At 33.4% G+C, this 19,393-nt stretch overlaps 2 protein-coding genes across 2 annotated transcripts; one reads left to right on the top strand and one right to left on the bottom strand.

Annotated features, from left to right (window-relative positions):
* Positions 1–272: 272 nt before the first annotated feature.
* LOC120341312 (general transcription factor II-I repeat domain-containing protein 2A-like) lies at positions 273–2,078 on the bottom strand. The gene has a single exon (XM_039409801.2). The coding sequence runs from the start codon at positions 2,076–2,078 to the stop codon at positions 273–275; it is 1,806 nt and encodes a 601-aa protein (XP_039265735.2).
* A 7,968-nt stretch (positions 2,079–10,046) lies between these two features.
* On the top strand, positions 10,047–17,352 carry LOC120335096 (uncharacterized). The gene is made up of 12 exons (XM_078114995.1): positions 10,047–10,201; positions 10,467–10,623; positions 11,372–11,491; positions 11,916–12,031; positions 12,224–12,339; positions 12,665–12,869; positions 13,112–13,223; positions 13,505–13,636; positions 14,160–14,303; positions 14,551–14,660; positions 14,909–15,079; positions 15,582–17,352. The coding sequence occupies exons 1-12, from the start codon at positions 10,141–10,143 to the stop codon at positions 15,911–15,913; spliced, it is 1,776 nt and encodes a 591-aa protein (XP_077971121.1). The 5' UTR covers positions 10,047–10,140; the 3' UTR covers positions 15,914–17,352.
* Positions 17,353–19,393: the final 2,041 nt, after the last annotated feature.

Raw genomic sequence — 19,393 nt, 5'->3', positions numbered from 1 at the left:
TGAGAGGTGAAGTAAGATATCAAAACTGATTAGGTCCCCAACTATATTTTAAAAAATTGAAAAAAATAATTTGCTACGCAAATTTTTTTTCATAACTTTCATGTCGTGTAGTATCCACAAGAGCAGGGCTGGGCAATTATTTTTGCTCGAGGGCCACATTGCAAATCAAAATGCAGTGGCGGGCCGGACTAATTTGAGTCAACCCACATTGCGTTTTTGATTGTATTTTATTACACAATTGAATGAAACAAAATCTAATACAATTGTTATTTTTAATGAGACGTGTGTATGCTCTGCTGCGCCTTAACAAGTCCTTGAATGTCGGGTTCAATGGCAGACGTAGATATTCTCAGCAAATCAGAAAGATGTTCATCAGTGAGAGACGACCGAAATTTCGATTTGGTAAAATTCATTACTGAGAAGGTTTGCTCGCAAATATAAGTGGATCCGAAAAGAACTAGCATCTTTTGAGCATGTCTCCTTATGTTGGGAAAACTTTTTTTATTTAGAGAGGATAAAAAATCCAGAATTTCAGATGATTTAAATTTTTCCTGAAGTAAAGTGTCACACTGCAAATCAATAAGCTCGAGTTGTGCATCAGATGGTATGTTTTCCACGTTACTGGTGAAAGGAGAAGAGACCATGCTCATTTTATTTTCAATTAATCGGAAATCCTCAAATCTTCTTAAAAATTCAGCATGCAGTGCATCTAGCATTGTAGAGTACTTTTGAAAATCATTTGCAGATGTGGTAGCTGTGTTGAGTGTGGGAAAATGAGCGAGATTATTGTTCTGTAATTGGCGTGAAAGAAACTGCAATTTCGTTATGAACGATTTTACCAAGCTGTGCATATTATGCACAAACAGTTTTTTACTTTGGAGTTTGCAATTCAACTCATTCAATAGAGCAGTGACATCAACAACAAAAGCAAAATCAGATAACCATTTCTTATCTGAAAGCTGCCGAATATCCTTGTTCTTTGTTTGACAGAATTCTCGAATCTCCTGCTGCAAGTCCCAAACTCGCTTCAGTATTTTGCCTAAACTGAGCCATCTCACAGTTGTATGATATCCTATGTCAGTGTGCTCATTTTCTTGCTCTTCCAACAGGGAAATAAACTGTCTGTGATTTAGTGCTCGAGACCTGATGAAGTTAACTAGTTTTGTAACAACATCAGTGACATGGCTTATTTTTAGCACTGACTTGCACAATACCTGTTGATGTATGATACAATGTAAAAACACTAACTGCTGCTTTGGGTCAATTTCATTAACTCTGTCTTTCATGCGCTTCAACAATCCCACATTTTTTCCTGTAAGATTTGGGCACCCATCTGTCGTCACTCCCGCCAATTTTTCCCATTTAAGTCCCAACTTATCCATGGATGCATCTACCTCGCTAAAAATATCTGCACCTGTTGTTGTTCCTTTCATTGGTCTTATAGCAGCTATTTCTTCAGTAATTTTGAAATCACAAGTAATTCCACGAACGAAAATAAGCAACTGAGCAGTGTCGCGTACATCACAACTATCGTCTAACGCTAAAGTGAAGAAGTCAAATTGTTTGACATAATGTAGCAACTGATCTCTTAAATCTCCTGCGATACACTCAACCCTTCTGGTGACAGTTCTTCTCGATAGCGGAACTTGTTTAAAAGCATCTGTTTTATCAGGACAAACAATTGCTGCCGTCTCTACTAAACATTCTTTGACGAACTCCCCTTCAGAAAATGGTTTGCTGTTTTGAGCGATTTTGTGAGCTATTACGAAACTGGCCATGACAGCTGCATCATTAGATGCATGGAGTCGTGTGAAAAAACTTTGCTGTTTTTCGAGCTTTGCTACCATACTCTCCGCTGTTTGCGCCATTTCATTATTACTTAGATTTTTGTATTTTTTTGCATGTTTTGTCTCAAAATACCTTTTTAAATTAAAAACCTTAATAACCGCGACCTTCTCCTTGCAAACCAGACAAACAGCTATCCCATCGACTTCTGTGAATAAATACTTCGCTGTCCAACTTTTGTTAAAAATTCTGCATTCTGTGTCAACTTTTCTTTTCTTGTTTTCGGCTGACATTTTGCAACTTTGTAGATCTAGCACAGGTTTAGAATTGACGCTACAGTTCAAGTTACATAAATAAAAGGATAAACAAAGAATAAAATAAAGCTGGGCGCAATTCAACAATTTATCTACATACCACTACTTCTACAATATTTGAAACGCTGAGTAGCGCAGAGCTGACTAGCCTAACTGTATCCTTCTTAATTGGGACACGAATCAAAACGCGACTCATCGAAATTACGCGCGCAAAATTCACGCTTCGATTACTCTGCTGTTCAGTAATCACGTGCAAAAACAAGCGCTGATCGTTGCGACAAAGATGACTACAGATAGCAGTTGGTACTATGCCATGGTCTAATCTAAAATACACAAAGCTACCAAAACGCTTATTTCTATTACATTAATGAAATTTGCCCTCAAAGTATATTTTATATGTAAATAAAAAATGTAAGTGTCTTAATTTAGAAATCTGCTCGCGGGCCGGATGAAACGTTGCCGCGGGCCGGATGCGGCCCGCGGGCCGGAGCTTGCCCAGGCCTGCACAAGAGTGTAGCAAAGTCAACAGCTAGCGAGACTTCAATAATGCCATCGTCTGTCGTAGGGGAATTCCTCTTTTTGGATTACTTGTTAAGTACTAGTCACCAATTGGATCAACTATCTTAAGCTAAAATCTACCTCATTATTAGAAATGCAGTACGTATATACTTTGACTGTTTAGAGAATAATTTGGTTGGTTGGTATATATTTATCCAGCTTCACTTATCATGATCACATCAGTACCATCCTGCCATTTCCAATGTCCCTCTCCATCTAGGTCGTTTCTCTAATATGAATGGTGTTTTCATCACCTTATATGCTTAGAATATATAAACCTTATCATTTTTATTATTATTTTGAAGTAAAGACCAGAGCCTTCAATTTACATCGTAAAGAGTACTGACTGAAAAGTTGAGACTATAGACGTATTAAAACACCATAATAGCCTTTGCGTGGTAAAGCAAAGTACTATTAAAAATGTTGATAAAGCCAGATAGCCTATAAAGAATATTGCTAGTATAATCCGCAGGCAGGTTAACTAATAATAAATAATAATTACTATAAAATCAATTATGTATGAAACAGTTTTTGTATATGTAGGCTATATATTTGTTTAAATATATAAACTTGGGGGCTTTGAAAATTGCTTTGATTTTTGCCTCATTATATAGGGTGTCCATAAAGTCTTAACATTTTTAAAATTGCAAGAGGAAATTTATCGATGCCCCACTTTATTTTGGCCCTCACAGATGTATTAAATGAAGTAAAAATACTTAAGATATAAACTGGCTTCATAACAAAAATTGAAATTGTAAAGGGACTTTATGGACACTCTGCATATATTGGCGGCACACTAATAAGGTAAAGTAATAAGCCAAGGTAATAACATTAACGTAATAAGTCACATTTGCTTTTTCCAGTAAAAGTACGAGAATGATTTACATAAATAGAGATATTTGCAGCGTCAGCGAAGGTTCAGAATTGAATGATGATTTTTCATATTAAGAATCAGAATTAATGAATTTATTACATAAAAAATCACGAATTGACGAAGTTGTTACGATAAATATATAAATAATAAGAGTTGCGAATGACGGATTGTTTAGCTATGGAGCTAACAACACCCTTAGATGTAATAAAAACTAAAATAAAATAAAAACGAAATAACAAAGGCGAATGAATATGCAATAAACAATAAAAATAAGTATCACGTGGTTTCGCTAAATACTCACTTACATAACCAAGTGATTTGAAAATGTCTAGTAAAGATTTGTAAGATTAAGGGAAGGATGTGAACCAAGATGGCGGTCACCGGAACGTAGTATATGTACCAGGTTAGAGTTAAGCCTTAATTTTAGATACAAATACTACGGGAGTCACTTGGCTAGTCCTCGAACTCGCAATAGAACTAAAATATGGAAAATTGGAATAAAATTACACATGCGGCACACATACTACGTTCCGGTGTCCGCCATCTTAGTACGCAAACTTCGAGAGAACCAGATTAAGACATCTATATCAGGAGAAAAACCCTGGCCGACGAAATATGGGCATTTTGGGCATATCATCGAATTACTACGTGACTGTTTTCTAAGTCAATTTTCTTCATATTTGAAAATGAGAATACGTGCCGTATGATATTAGTATATTCATATCAGCTTCAGAGAAATTGGATGGAGATTGATAATTGAGTCGACATGTAAGAATTTTAATCCATTGACACCATCACAATTGAAATATTCTAACCAACAGCTAAGACATTGTTTGTTACAAATTCACCAAGTGTTTTACGAGGACCAACTTTTTTTCTTTTTATAATATGCGAATAGATATTGAGTTTATTAGGTGTTGTAAGTTTACAAAGCTGATTCCCCTTGTCTTTGGATAGTTGTGGCACGAAAAGCTTGTTTGTTTTCGGTAGTTTTTTGCAGTACATTCGAATACAACTGGTTGTTGGAAGGAGTTGCTAATTGGTTGAGAAACAAATTTAAATAAAAATTTCAATAAGATTTATAATATTGGTGTAATGGGCTAATATTAGACCAATCCATTTTAAATTTCAGTAATTCAAGATGAACATGTCTCTCAGAAATACATTTGTATTTGTTTTATTATGCAAATTTTTTTGGGGCTTTTCAAAATTGCATATCTCCGGGTATAATATTTGTACATCGATATCTTCCTAAACTTTTACATCTTACTAAAATTCATTCTATGTAATTATAAATAAATTGGAGATAAAAATTTGATCCCGAACATATTATGTTGTGTTTACAATATGAGTAATTATTATTTTTTGTTTTGAATACTCATAAAACTATTTGGGTATATAGGAACAATATTTTATCCAGGGAATAATGCATTTCTGATCAACATTAATTCTAAGAGTACCTTTTCCTTTTATAGTTTCGTAATTGTGTTCTTTTGCTTTAACATCTTCCTCCAGATTCTTTATTTTCTCCTTCAATTTGTATATGACCCCGACAGAGACGACCAAGAAGAAAAATGGAATAAGACAACCGATCACGAAACTGACGATGTTGAACTCGAATGAATCTTTTTATAAAAAAAAACATATTACTAATAATTCCAAATGATCTTAAAGGGCTTTTGGTTCAATAAATATTGATAAAATGGACAAAAATCACAATCTTCAAAGATAATCGCATGATCTTTATTTCCAAAACATCAAAAATAGCGAAAGATGCTTTCGATAAAATAACGCTTGATCTTCAAGCCAATGTTTTGCCAAGTTATCTTTTCCTGAATAATTCTCAGAACTATTCCCTCGCAATAGTTTGACCTAAACCGCGTTCAGCTTACATTCTCAATATTTTCTTATGACCTGATCCAGCTAACTTTTTTTTCATCTCACCCTATTGACCTAGACCAAAATTATTTATTACACTTGGCTGAAATATAGAAAAGTCTTCCTTACCCTCATCGTCTATAGCAGCGCTGTTCAGAATAATTTAAGGACTTTGTTTGAAAAATATTTGGTCGCCAGATGGGGTCGAATAAACGATTGAGATGCTGAAGCAAGATAGGTTATCTTATACAATATGACAAAATGATAAAGTATATATTAAAGAATATATACTTATGTACATTTATATATTAAAAAAGAAATTAAGTAAAAAATTTAATTTTGCGTCAAGAAATATCTTTACTTTCTTTATCTTTTCTTTACTAAGAGGTATTGATTGTATTTATGCTAAAACTTTCAATTGAAGCATGTGTTTGATGAAGTATAGATTATAAATATCTACCTGAATATCTCTTTATCTAGTTTCTTATTTCTCCCCGTAAATATAATTTCTCATTCAGGAGATTGTTCCTTTTGTATTCCTGACACTCCAGTCTTTATTACATCCCATGTTGTCATTGATTCTTCACCGAGTGTAATATTCATTCGCTTCCCATTCATGCTAAAATATTCAATGGCGATTACACAATAATCTGTTATACAGAATTACCGATGCTACTCAAAATATTGTAAGCATTGATTATTAATAACGCATAGCAGTTCACACGGACAAACAATGTGATTTTCAAGCGAACGGAGTAAATATGCGTAGCATAAAAAAGTCAAATTCATTTAGTTCCGATGATATATTTCGGTATGACCTTTAAACAAAATCTCATATCATAATATATAACATCCATCACCTGAATTTGACAAATGAAATTTACATGAAATCACATAATCAACTCAAATAACAATGTAGAATATTTGAAAAAATAAATACTTCCAACCTTTTCACAGATATTGCTTTAGCAATATATTCATCTCCATCCACTGTATTGTTTTATCGTGTCAGTCAAAGAAAGTACGTCATCAGATGTCTTCAAATTTTTGTGAACGAGTACAAATATGCAACTGTAAACAAATAAATTTAGCAATAATAGGAAAAGTGGAATATCTGCTGAAGATGTCGAAATTGTGACAATATACGTGTTATGACTGTCTGTAGTTTTGCAAATCGTCACTAGTTGACGCTAGAGGTTTTTATTCGCCAGGTCCTGCAAATGCTTTAAGCGATACTGTGTGGTGTTTAAATATATTGTTTGTCGAATTTTCACTTGCCCTCTTTGTTTCGCTTTTCAAATATCATGGGGAATTGATGATGAGCAATCCGTCCTTCGTGAGTTTCTATATTTTTAATGCTTTTTCACAGAAAAGGGAATTTTGACTTCAAAGAAAGTTTCAGATTACTACGACACTTTGTTTTCTTTGTTGATTTCTCTTTTTTATTATTTCTAAATGCTGCTGATATATTTGTACAGATATAAGTAATATAAACTTATGAAAAGCAATAAGTTAATATCACTTGAAAATCCAGCACCGATACCTCTAATTTCTAGTGAAGAACAATATTGTGCTTGGAATTACTTGTATCTGAGACATATACGTTTTCAAAAAGTATAAATAGAGTCATGAGTCGAAATGATCGCAAATGCAGTTTTGGTCTCGTCAGGTATTTCAAATTTCCGGGAAGCCGGCCATGTATAATAACAAAATGCCAAAAACTTTCGCATTGCAAACTTTTCTCTCGAACGTATCCAGATTGTAATTGATGTAAAAATTAACAATCGTTTGATCAAAAGTTTTTTTGTATATTCAGATGTATAAATATTGGTGAGTTTGAATTTGAAATTATTTTTACTGACTACTGCAATCAAGAAACTTATGGTGTTTTTGTTTTTTATAATTTAAATTTTTTATCATTTCACCGAATTAAAACAGTTTAAGTGATGTTGCAATAATTAAACTATGGAAAAATGACGGAGAAACAAGATTTGACAAAATTGTTCTCCAACAAACTCAAAATCCCACACATTGCCATCTTTGAAACAATATTATATATACATTATATTAATATATTCTATTTCTGCTTCACATTAAATTTATATAGGTTCATTAAATTGCCCAGCAATATGTTTTTACTTTCATATATTAACATTGTATATACAGAATAAAATACTGTCACTTTAGCAATACATACCTCATATACTAACGTGACTCAATGATTTGAGGTTGTGAATTTCTAGTAATTATACGAGACGTCAATACTGTTCTTTCCGTTTTGCAGTCACCCAGAGACATACAAAGCCTTGGTTTCGGTAAAAACAATAGTTTCAATGAATTGTGGGTGTGAATTTTTAGTATTTCTACGAGGCGTCAATACTGTTTGTTCTGTTTTGCAGTCACCCAAAGACATACACAACTTTGGTTTCGTTAAGAACAATAGCTTCCTGTTCGGCGTTAATAACTTGCAAAGTTGTGAATCCCTTGTGACTCCTAATCCAAAAAATGGCTATTGTGCCAAAATGCCAAACGGTCGTCCTTAAAGTGCTGTATTGGGCTGTTGCGACGATGGTGTTGAGATGTGATGTCGATATTAGACTGATCATGTTTCCCGGTGGCATAGATGGTGGGGCCGGTGCAATTACTGGGAGCTTGATCAAGCCACACAAGGCGGTGGAGTTTAGTGTGTTTTAAAAGTAATGCGATAACGTCAGTCTCCGTACCGACACTGGGGCTTAGTACCGGTCTAGTGTCGAGCTGCTTTAGAGTTTTAGTTTATCCAAACTGGTTCGTTCGAACACTCGACCCAAGCTGTCCGACCAACATAGCGTATTCTGGCATAAACTACAAGAAAATGCGAATTCATGCTCTAGTGACCAGATTCCGCGTAAGACATATTTTTGAAGCGTTTATTAACGATAGTTGTTTGTTTTCGTATGTGTTGGATTCGAAATGACCAAGTTGTGCCGTCACGTCGTGCCGCGGACGAATATAACTGGTATTAAAGTCAAATGTTAACTTTTTGGGAATTAGAACTCAATTCATCCAATTCAAAAAAAATAATATAAACATATTGAAATATTCAGAAAACAAATTATAATTGTAAGATTTTATATGTTGTTAAAACGGGAGCATGGATACAGAGGTTTTCGAGGCCTATATTTGGCAAATTAAACTTTACACTTTATAATACTGCATTTTCATTACCTAGTCGCGTAATCGGTCCATTTTTGCAAAAAATAATTTCATTAAAAAAGTATTCTCTCGAAAGTGTAAGAAATGAAATGGGTTATTTTGAAACAATGAACAATCCTAAAAGTTGTGACAAAGCATGAAAAGATTATGTAAGAGACGTATAAAGTTATTGCCCAATAGCTTTCTCGTGAAATATCGTTTCCTCAATAGAATTCACTAAAGCAATGTCGTCTTGCAGTTAGTTCAATGCACCATTCCTTATTCAGAACTCGATGTATTTTCAATATGGAAGAAAACAACATAATAATAAAATATGTTCCTACATTATTTTCAAGCAAACCTCTAGCATAAAGGCATAGATGAAGATAGGGAGTTAGTTTCGTTCACCTCAAACCTCTTCTAGCTGGTAAGAATCACTTGTCTTAGTTAGATGACAATAATGCAAATTTGTTAAGTGATTTGTTATCGAACCTGTCGAAGATCTGTGTAATACAGTGTATGGTGGGTATGTTGAGATTAGATCTCAATTGCATTTGGGGGGGTTGATGCTATAGGTACACACTAATGAAAGACAGAGGAAAACAATTTCCACTTGTTTATGTTATTTGGTTTTCATAACATCCACTCATGACAACGATGCTAAGCATAATCACAATGCAGTGTTTGCTTAACGAATATACTGACAATACTTCCTTATGAATTTGTGCTATTATATCAGGTATAACTGATGCATGAACACACAATCCATTGCGATTTAGGAACGGTTATTGGAAGTTAATGTTTCCGTGCGTTTGCAACTCTTTTGTTAGTATGGTGGGAAGTGGTAGACTGACTCAGTGAACCATCTCAGTTTAACATCCATACGTGACAATTTACGTTCACTTTTCCTGATTGTATGTAGAGCGGGTTTCGAGAAATGTTGGTACGGTAATAATAGTAGCAGTTTGGGGCAGTAGAATTATTTTAAAATGTGAATGAAAAAACTTACGCATACGTTATGTAATTATTATCAGTGTATCAAAGTATTCTCGTGAAAAAGTGTTCCAATGCTTTCGCTTCATAGCGGGTACAGCCACTTCTGCTGCTTGTAATTTACCACAAGAAAGACTCATGGATATTGCCACAATGTCGAAATATATTAATAACCAGTTCAGTCTTAAGCGAACAACGATCTATGATCAACTAAAATCTGAATATAAGAGAAGGGGCGAATTTATGTAGCTGGGCATACTGGTGAAAAGGTCGATCTTCTACGTCACAAAGGTTCAAATCAGTCGACGTGATTCGCCGTTATTCATAATATTGCTTCAACAATAGGAACTGTGATGTTTTTCACGTCCATTTACTTGAGTTGCTTGATTTATATTTCAATAAATTATAATTTTATTTTTTAAAGTGGCATTTATTAATTTTATTTTTTACATTGCAGTTATGATAATTGAAACCCGAAACGACCTGATCAAAAAGAAATAAAATTAGGTTGTAATATTTAGGTTGACGACAAATGTCAAAAACTGTGTCTTTCGAATAATAAAGATGAATCTTACAATTTTGGTGATATGGTTTTCGATCCTTATCACCAGTGTTTCAGCTCAAGGTTAGTTGAATTTTATTAATAAAAATTTTTGGTCATATCTCGATGAAAACCTTTTGTTTATGAATAGGTTGCGTTCTCACGGACAAATACAAAGTTTCCTTGTAATAAATTAAAAAATCTCAGCTTTTAAAGTATTGTATACTTATTCAATCTATCATTCCAATTTTATCTTTTGTCAAATTTTATGTTAATAAATGAGAATTGTTATTTATTCAATTGTTCAAATTTGAAACTGAATACAATTCCAGATACGGTTGTGTTTCAGATCCATGGAAGAAAGAATGTGTTGATGGGTTTGAACTGCTTTTCTTCAAACAACGTAAAACTTACAACGAGGCAAAATCTTCCTGTGAAGGATTAAGAGGTTACTTGGCTAAAGTTGATGATGAGAGAATAACGAGAGTCATTAATTCGTCATTCCTGTGAGTTAAGAATAATTTTTTTTTTGATATCTTGGTGTTATTTACTATGGTAGTTACTCAATGTATTGAATGAAACTTTAGCACTAAATAGGTGGAATTGATTATCTCACTGTTGGTTGTACCATCTCGATGTAGATTAAACACTTATTATATGCGTGAGTTGTAATAGGATACTGTTTGCATAGTGATGCACGAGAGCTAAAGATTTATTTTCTTTTAGAAAGCATGTTGTAGGATCGGGATATTCCCAAATATGTACTTCTTTATTTTTACATTATATCGTATCATCAACCCCAGCTTGATGTATTCAGAAATCCTTTTAGTTTTAACATTTACACAGCAATTTATTTACCTTGGATGTGTTGCATTGAAACAAGTAGTCTATCGTGAATAGAATAAAAGCAAGAATCAATAAAATTTATATAGCTCACAAGTTTGTATATTTGAATAGATTGAAGCAAAAACTGTTCTTTACGCAATGGGTTTTTCAGGAATTAGTATTTAAACAAATCAATTCAAGATTGCAAATCACACACAAACACCGGAACTACCGGTAACTGCGGATTTTCGATGACGGGCTACATGGCATAATCAGCGCTTTTCAATACTACTTTGCTTCAACAAATAAAGGCTATTTAGGTATCTTAGCGCGTCCTTGGTCTATTTCAGCTCTCCTTTCAGACGTTTTTTTCAATTTTTTAATTGATAATTTCTTTAAAAAGAAAAGAAAAGATTTTTATATTCTTAGCATACAAGATACTGTTAACACTTTTTACATTGGAGGAAATGACATAGCTATAGAAGGAGATTGGAAATGGCAGGATGGTACTCATGTGATCATGAGGGGAGAAGTGGGATATGAAAACTGGTTTGTTTTTCAATTTTATTTATAAAAGTTGCAAAAGAATTTAATAAACAATATATTTTCTGCGTGAAATAGTTTTCAGAACTTGTATACCACGCGGTATTCATATTATCAATATTATAGCGAAAAGAAATACCACGGCATGACTTCAAAAATGCCATTTATTATTCGTCGTAGTCAAGTTCATTTTGTCGGAGGTGAAATCCCGAAAAACCTCACTAGATACCTGTTAGGGGCAATTGAATAAATTATGTCTAGCTAAAATTTAAAATTTTAATTCCATATTTATTATATCAATACTTCTCCTGTTCGGAAAATATTTAGAAGGTATATCTGCGTAACAACTTGTCACTAACTATTTCTTAAATTAGTTGCTTAGAGCCTGCATAATTTTTAGAATAATTAATTCGGCTTCTAAATTTATCAGGAAATCGAATCAACCAAACAATGTTGGCAATGAAGATTGTTTGGCAGTTGGAAGACAAACGTATAAGTGGGTTGATATATCTTGTGATGGAAACTTCTACTACATTTGCCAGAAAGGTAATATTCATTGATTTTTCTCAATTCGTGCGCAACTGGAGGTAAAGGAAACGTAACAAGTTGCATAGGTTCTATCTAAAGAAACAATGGAGCAAAACTCAAATATATGCACACGAAGTTCAAACATAATTTTCAACAACAATTCCACAAAAATCATAACTAAATATTCTACTTTCCGAAACGCAACAACAGGAGGAGCAACGTTATCTGCAGAATCGTCGTCTATTATACAATACAAGAATACACAAACTTGCGTCATCTCTTGGATCTTATCTAACAAGACAGAGACTGGTGATTCATATACTGTGGTAAGAAATATTTTTATTTTGACTCAAATTATTCGAAACACACAGCTTTGCTTGAAGATATGTCAATTGAATTTAGAATCCATACGTGTATCATGAAGTCCACATTAAGTCGTGAAGTTTAATTGTTTATACTTACGATCGTAGATCTGTTTTGGTCCGCTGATATGAATTGCACATTTGTTTTTTGTCCATTAGTAATTTATATCCAATTCATATTCCACTCAGCTGGAAGGTTTTACGTTATCTTCAACGTCCTTATTTGGCATCAATTTTCAGAGCATTTTTAGTGACTTTCGGATGTAATTACTTATCTCATGATTAATAGGAACTGAATCTAACTTCAACCCTGGCTTCCTCACGAGATTCAAACTTGAAGACAGACATGAAACTAATAAACGTGACGTCATCATCCGTGTATTCGTTTCAACCAGAATCAAATCGTAACTATTCCGCTTCAATCAAAATATTCAGTTGTGCTGGATTTGGTCAAGTTTTATCTGTTACTGGCAGTTGTCTTGGAAAACCTAGAGGTATATTCAGAATTCAATGTTTGTGAATTCAATTTTGTGATCACTAATCTACTCAACAACTCTGATTAACCCAAGATATGCGAAGTTGCGTAAGTCATTGCGTTCTAAATATGTATCAATTTTCAAATTGAAACGATAATTAGACACGTTTGCAGAACGCTGTTTGCAGCAAAAATGTGAATCCTAAAGAAAAAATCAAGGATATCGTAATGCCTTTGACTAAACACTGTCTTGTAATTTAGCTCCCACAAAGGTTTTTCCGCCTGATAGTTTTGAAGATAACCTAGTTAGCAGCGTAAGTGGATTCAAAAAACTCGTAATACAAGCACCAGATGAGACTAATGGCCTTGTCAGGTAAGCTAAATGCAACAGAGTAGAAAATAATATATCGACAATAAAGGTAGTACATTCATCTTCCTATTTGCCTGAAAACAAAAATCAATTGTGCCTGTTCATATATCGTATTAGGTATATTATTCCTCTCCTGTACCAATATAATCACTCGGCTTTAAAGACACGAAAGTTCTGATTAATTTTGATTAGTATCATTTTTCAATATGAACTTTATTCTTCAACAAAACAAGATGTCGGTACAATTTCTGATATTGTATAATCTATAATCTATTAATTTACAGTTGCATATTCGTACTTGTACGCACAAATTTGAAGGAACACGACGTGGCCTTCTCCTTGACTGACATGATAAATATTAACAACACAGAGAGCGGTGATAAGTATATTGCTAAAGCAATACCTGTTTCAAGATTGTAAATAGTTTTTATTTCTAGAAAATTATATTGCGTGATTATTTAATTAGGCGTTTTAGTTAAACATGATTTGTAGAATTTGCCTGAAATATGAAACATAAGAAAATGATTGAAAGTTTATTGGCGATATTAAGATTAACTAATCGGATAAAAGATTTATTCGCAATCGGTATCAGAGCAATGTAGGTATTACGTAATATATCAGGACAACGGCGATATTTCGGTATGAATTTATAAGATTTTTGACGTTGATTTTTTCTAAAAACTATAACGAAACGCATTGTACTACGAATACTTTACTCCAATACTTTTCGGCTATAGTATGGGCATACAACGCACATGCAAGAAGATACTTTGATACTGCATATGTTCGTACCACCATAGATGTATTTTGATGAGTTTCAAGGTGTATACGTATACCTGTATGCGTCGTTGCAACGGGATTTTTCTATTGTCTCGAGCAGCAGCGGTATTTCCTGCATAACATATCATATTCTATTCTACATTAAATAAAATATTTTAGCATGAAGGGTAAGCGAATGAATATTACACTCGGTGATGAATCAATGACAACATGTGACGTAATAGATACCGGAAAAGCAGGGATACAAAATGAACAAATTTTATTCACAGGAAGGAACAAAAAATTAGATAAAAAGACGTTCAGGTATTCCAGATATATCTTAGGGTTATATAGATCATCATAGACTTCTAATTTTTAATTGAAAGTTTTGGTATTGTTATAATGCTATTTCAAAACCGACAGACAGTAAAGATATATGTTAACGTCAAATTAGATTGATTTACCTATTTAATAGTGCTATCAAATCAAATATAATATATCGGATCTTTTATCAGTATTTCATTTAAGGAATGTATTTCCGCAATGCATAATTTAACTTATTTTACTTCAGTGTCTCGATAGTTTATTCCACGCCCTCTGGTGACCTAATACATTTCAGTCAAAGCCCCTCTATAACGTTGAAACAAGGTGAACAGGAAACTACTGCTAAGAACGATACCGGTAAGAATAACAAATATTCAGATTTGGTTAATTCAAAGCCAGATTATGAAAAAAATTAGCAAACTTCAAACAACACAAGATAACAAGCAAATAGTTTTGAGAATTAAAAGAAGAATAAAGAGTTCTTTTATTGTGAACGTTATATACTATCTTTGTAATTCTAGAGATGATGTTGCTAATTTTAACAAAACTATAATCCCAAAACCTTTAAATATCAACGGGAAATCAGAGTAACGTATTTGTTTTAGAAAAAGAAGCGTTCGAGTTCAACATCATCAGTTTTGTGATTGGTTTTCTCATTCCTTTCGTCTTCTTGGTCGTCTCTGTCTGGATCATATACAAATTGAAGATAGAAATAAAGAATTTGAAGGAAAAGGCAGAAGTAAAAGAACATAATTACGAAACTATAGAAGAAAAAGGTAGTGAGAAATAATCAGAACTGATGTATAAAATATTATTCCCATAAAATCAAATTCGAAGTGTCATTCAAAGTGTATAAACACAACAGAATACGGTCACGATAAAAGTTGTAACTCCACTTCAATGATAAACACATGCCATCAATGTTAATGGGATAGAAAACGTTTATCAATCAATACAGGTTCTAATAGTGGGGCAATACAATTTGTATATCTCGAGTTTATACAAAATTGGAATGCCACCGCAAATGAAAAGTGAATAAAATTAAAGCCCTACTAGGAGTCACGCCCATTAAATTACTAAAAGTTTGAAAGAGCTAGGTCTGTGAACATACCTTCTATAAAGTGATGGGAAAAAACTGAGATATTTTATTTAAAAAATTATTATTTTAACACACTGTCTACCACAGGTTTACTTAGATCTGATTTCTAACAAGATAAGTATTTTAAATCGATTTTTGTTTGTTCTGTGGTTGCTAATTACATTCTTTCAATTAATTAGCAACTCCTCCCAACAATCCAGCTTCACAACCATCATATTCAAATGTCTTGCAAGAAACTGCCGGATACGAACAAGTTCTTACTGCGACAACTAAGCAAACACAAGTGGAATTAGCTTACGAACAACCATCATTATCAAATGTCCTGCAAGAAACTACCGGTTACGAACAAGCTCTGCCTGCGACAACTAAGCAAACACAAGTGGAATTAGCTTACGAACAACCATCATCATCATCAAATGTCCTGCAAGAAACTGCCGGTTACGAACAAGCTCTGCCTGCGACAACTAAGCAAACACAATTGGAAACAGCTTACGAATCTTACAACGCCTGATGAATTTCAGCTATGCAGTAACTATCAGCAAATTACAAAAATGTAAAAAAATTCAAAAGAGTTGTTTATTGACAAAACACTGGGTATACTTGTTACATACAATGTCGTTATTATTGAAGTAGTCAGTCAAGTTGGTGTCGATTGTCATCTCTATCTCATAGCCGGGACAGAGCAATCATCAGTACTGTTCACTTTTACACTTTTACAGTGTAATCAGCTCTGTAGGTCATGTCGCAAACATGTATATTCCAGCATGCATTCTTGTAAACGACTTGTAGTTCGGGTTAAGTCTGTGCATTATAATACAGCAATAAAAATCAAATACCTTACTTGAGAAGTTCACTCATTTTGTCTCGCTCGTTATAATTTCCATGCCCGACAACTAATACGCATATACTATAAAATAGGAAAGTTTTATAGTGTCATTTCCAACAATGAAAGAATTCTTCTTGTTGACTAAAAATAGAAGACAAAAATGAGGCTAGAGATTTTTATTTACCAGGTCCTGCAAATGCCTCAAACTAGAACCATGTGGTGTTTAATTCTATTGTTTTTTGCATTTTCACTTGACATTTTTGTTTCGCATTTTAACTAATTGGGGTATCGCTGACTCGATGATGATCTATCAGTCCTTCGTAAGTTTCTAAATTTTTATTGTATTTTCTCAGAAAAGAAAATTTTGACATTAAACAGTGTTTCACATTACTGCGACATTTTGTTTACTTTGTTGATTTTTCTTTGTTGTAATTGGTAAATGTTGCTGCTTTATTTGTACAGACCTATTATTATAATCGTATTAGAACGAGCAAAAGTTAATATCACTTGAATATCCAGCACCGATACCTCTAATTTCCAGTGAAGAACATTATTGTGCTTGGAAATACTTGTGACTGAGACAAATATATACGTTTTCAAGAAGTTTAAATAGAGTAAGCAGTTGAAAAGATCGCAAATGCAGATTTGAGTTTGTTACTTATTCCAAATTTCCGGGAAGTTGGCCATGTGTAATTAAATAAAGTTAAAAACTTAAATATTGCAAACTTTTCTAACTCAGAGTATACTCAGTATACTCAGAGAAGTTTATATGGAAATTAAGTCTTGATATATTAAAAAGTCTCCTCTATTCAGATGGATAAATGTTTGAGCGTTTAAATGTGAAAATATTTTCACTGTCTACTGCAATCAGGAAACATGTGACATGCACAAGCATTTCGCTATTTATAAGTTACACCGAATGAAAACTGTTTTAAGTGATATAGCAAAATTTGAGCAGGGTCGTGTAAAACTTCCATGTGCTGTATATGTGATCTTTCAAATATTTGTAAATATACGTGGAAAAAGGAAAATGACAGATAAACAATTTTTGGCAAACTTGTTTCACAACAATCTTAAAAACTCACACATTATCTTTTATGAAACTGAAATATATTTTATTTCTGCTCTGCATTAAATTTATATTTGTTCATTATATTGCTCAACAATATGATATTGACATCTCATATTAAATGTGTATATACAGATTAAATACAGTTGGTTTAGCAATGCATGTCTTATGTACAAAAGTGACTCAATGAATTGTGGGTGTGAACTTATAATCATTTTACGAGGTGTCACTACTGTTTGTACAGTTTCGACATGCAGTAACCAAAAGACATAAGAAGCTTGTGGTTTCGTGAATAACAGTGATTTCCGATTTGACGCAAATAACTAGCAACGTTGTAAATATTATATAAATGTTGCTTCACCTGGTAGTAATGGACGAGATAGCGTTGAGATTTGATGCTGGTATCAGACTGAGCTTTTCATTTCCGATGATATAGATGGCGGGACTGGTCCAATTCTTGGTAGCTTGATCAAGTCACTAACAAAAAACACAAACTTTGTTAAACGAGGAATGGGCCAGAAATAAACACGCAAAATACGCGAATGTATTGAACGTTCAGGCTGTTGTAGGCTACTTTTAAAATACTTAAGCTGATAATGATCTATTCAATCTGATACAAATACAATGTGACAAAGTAACGACTAACGAGAATAGTCGGAAGCCACGAATAACTTAACTGATTTGGCATTGGTTTAAAAGAAGCAAAATACAAACTTTAATCGAAGCTATGTTGGTAAATTATGTGCACAGACACTTAGAAAAGCAATTCACAGGAAACACACCAATCACGCGTGTACAGGTCTGTAATTGATGAGGCCAATACCGATATTCTTAAAACGCACACAGAACAAAACAATAACACGCCATTAAAAAAATGTTAAAAACGTTGCGAATTGGCATGGTCAAATTATAAGACCATAAAACTGTTTATGCATATATAATACCAAAGATATTGTTTGAGTTGTCATTCAATATATAGGTAGATTTTGCAGTACCGATAAAAACTTTTACTGTAGGCCTATCTGCTGTTAGTTGAATTTCAATTACTTTTCTTCATAAACCTGATTCATTATATTTCGATTCTGTCATGCTGCCTTAACGTTTTTTTCATCTTTACATCATCTGTAGGCTCCTTATTGGTATTCATTCAATGCCAGCGAATTGTTTCATTATGCACTCGGCGATTTTTCGGCGTACTTATCCACAGTTTAACTTTATGCTTTTGGAATTAATTACTACCTATCTTGCTAAGTATTACAACGGCGATTGCTAAGCTTGCACTGCACCACAGGTTAAAACGTGAACAAGCCAGTACAGCAGTACCGTTGTCACTCCTCAACACCAGTTCCGACTAGAATGCAACTCAGCAAAAAATCAATTCTTGATCATTGGCAGAACGAAAGTTAGAATTGAGCATATTGAACCCATTCCATTATTGATCGGCAAACAATTTTCTCGTATTTATAAATTTGAATTTTAAATGATGAGAGGTGAAGTAAGATATCAAAACTGATTTGGTCCTCAACTATATTTAAAAAAATTGAAAAAAAAAAATTTCTCCGTAAATTATTTTTCATAACTTTTATGTCGTGTGTAGCAAAGTGTAGCGAAGTCAACGGCTAGCGAGACTTCAATAATGCCATTGTCTGTCGTAGGGGAATTCCTTCTTTTGGTTTACTGGTTAATACTAGTCACCAATTGGACCAACTATCTTAAGCTAAAATCTACTTCATTTTTACATATGCAGTAGCAGTATGTAAATACTTTGACTGTTTAGAGAATAATTTGGTTGGTTGGTGTTGGTATATATTAATATCCAACTTCACCTATCATGATCACATCAGTACCATCCTGCCATTTCCAATTCTAGTTATGTCGTTTCACTAATATGAATGGTGTTTTCATCACCTTATAGGCTTGGAATATATAAACCATATAATTTTATCTTTATTTTGAAGTAAAGACCACAGCTTTCAATTTACCTCGTAAAGAGTACTGACTAAAAAGTTGAGACTATAGACGTATTAAGATAACATAATAGCCTTTGCGTGATAAAGCAAAGTACTATTAAAAAATGTTGATAAAGCCAGATAGCC

This window comes from Styela clava, chromosome 1 (assembly GCF_964204865.1).
Source record: "Styela clava chromosome 1, kaStyClav1.hap1.2, whole genome shotgun sequence".
In the NCBI taxonomy this organism is placed as follows: Eukaryota; Metazoa; Chordata; class Ascidiacea; order Stolidobranchia; family Styelidae; genus Styela; species Styela clava.
The sequence above is the reverse complement of the archived record's forward strand: the minus strand, read 5'-3'. Positions and strand labels throughout refer to the sequence as shown.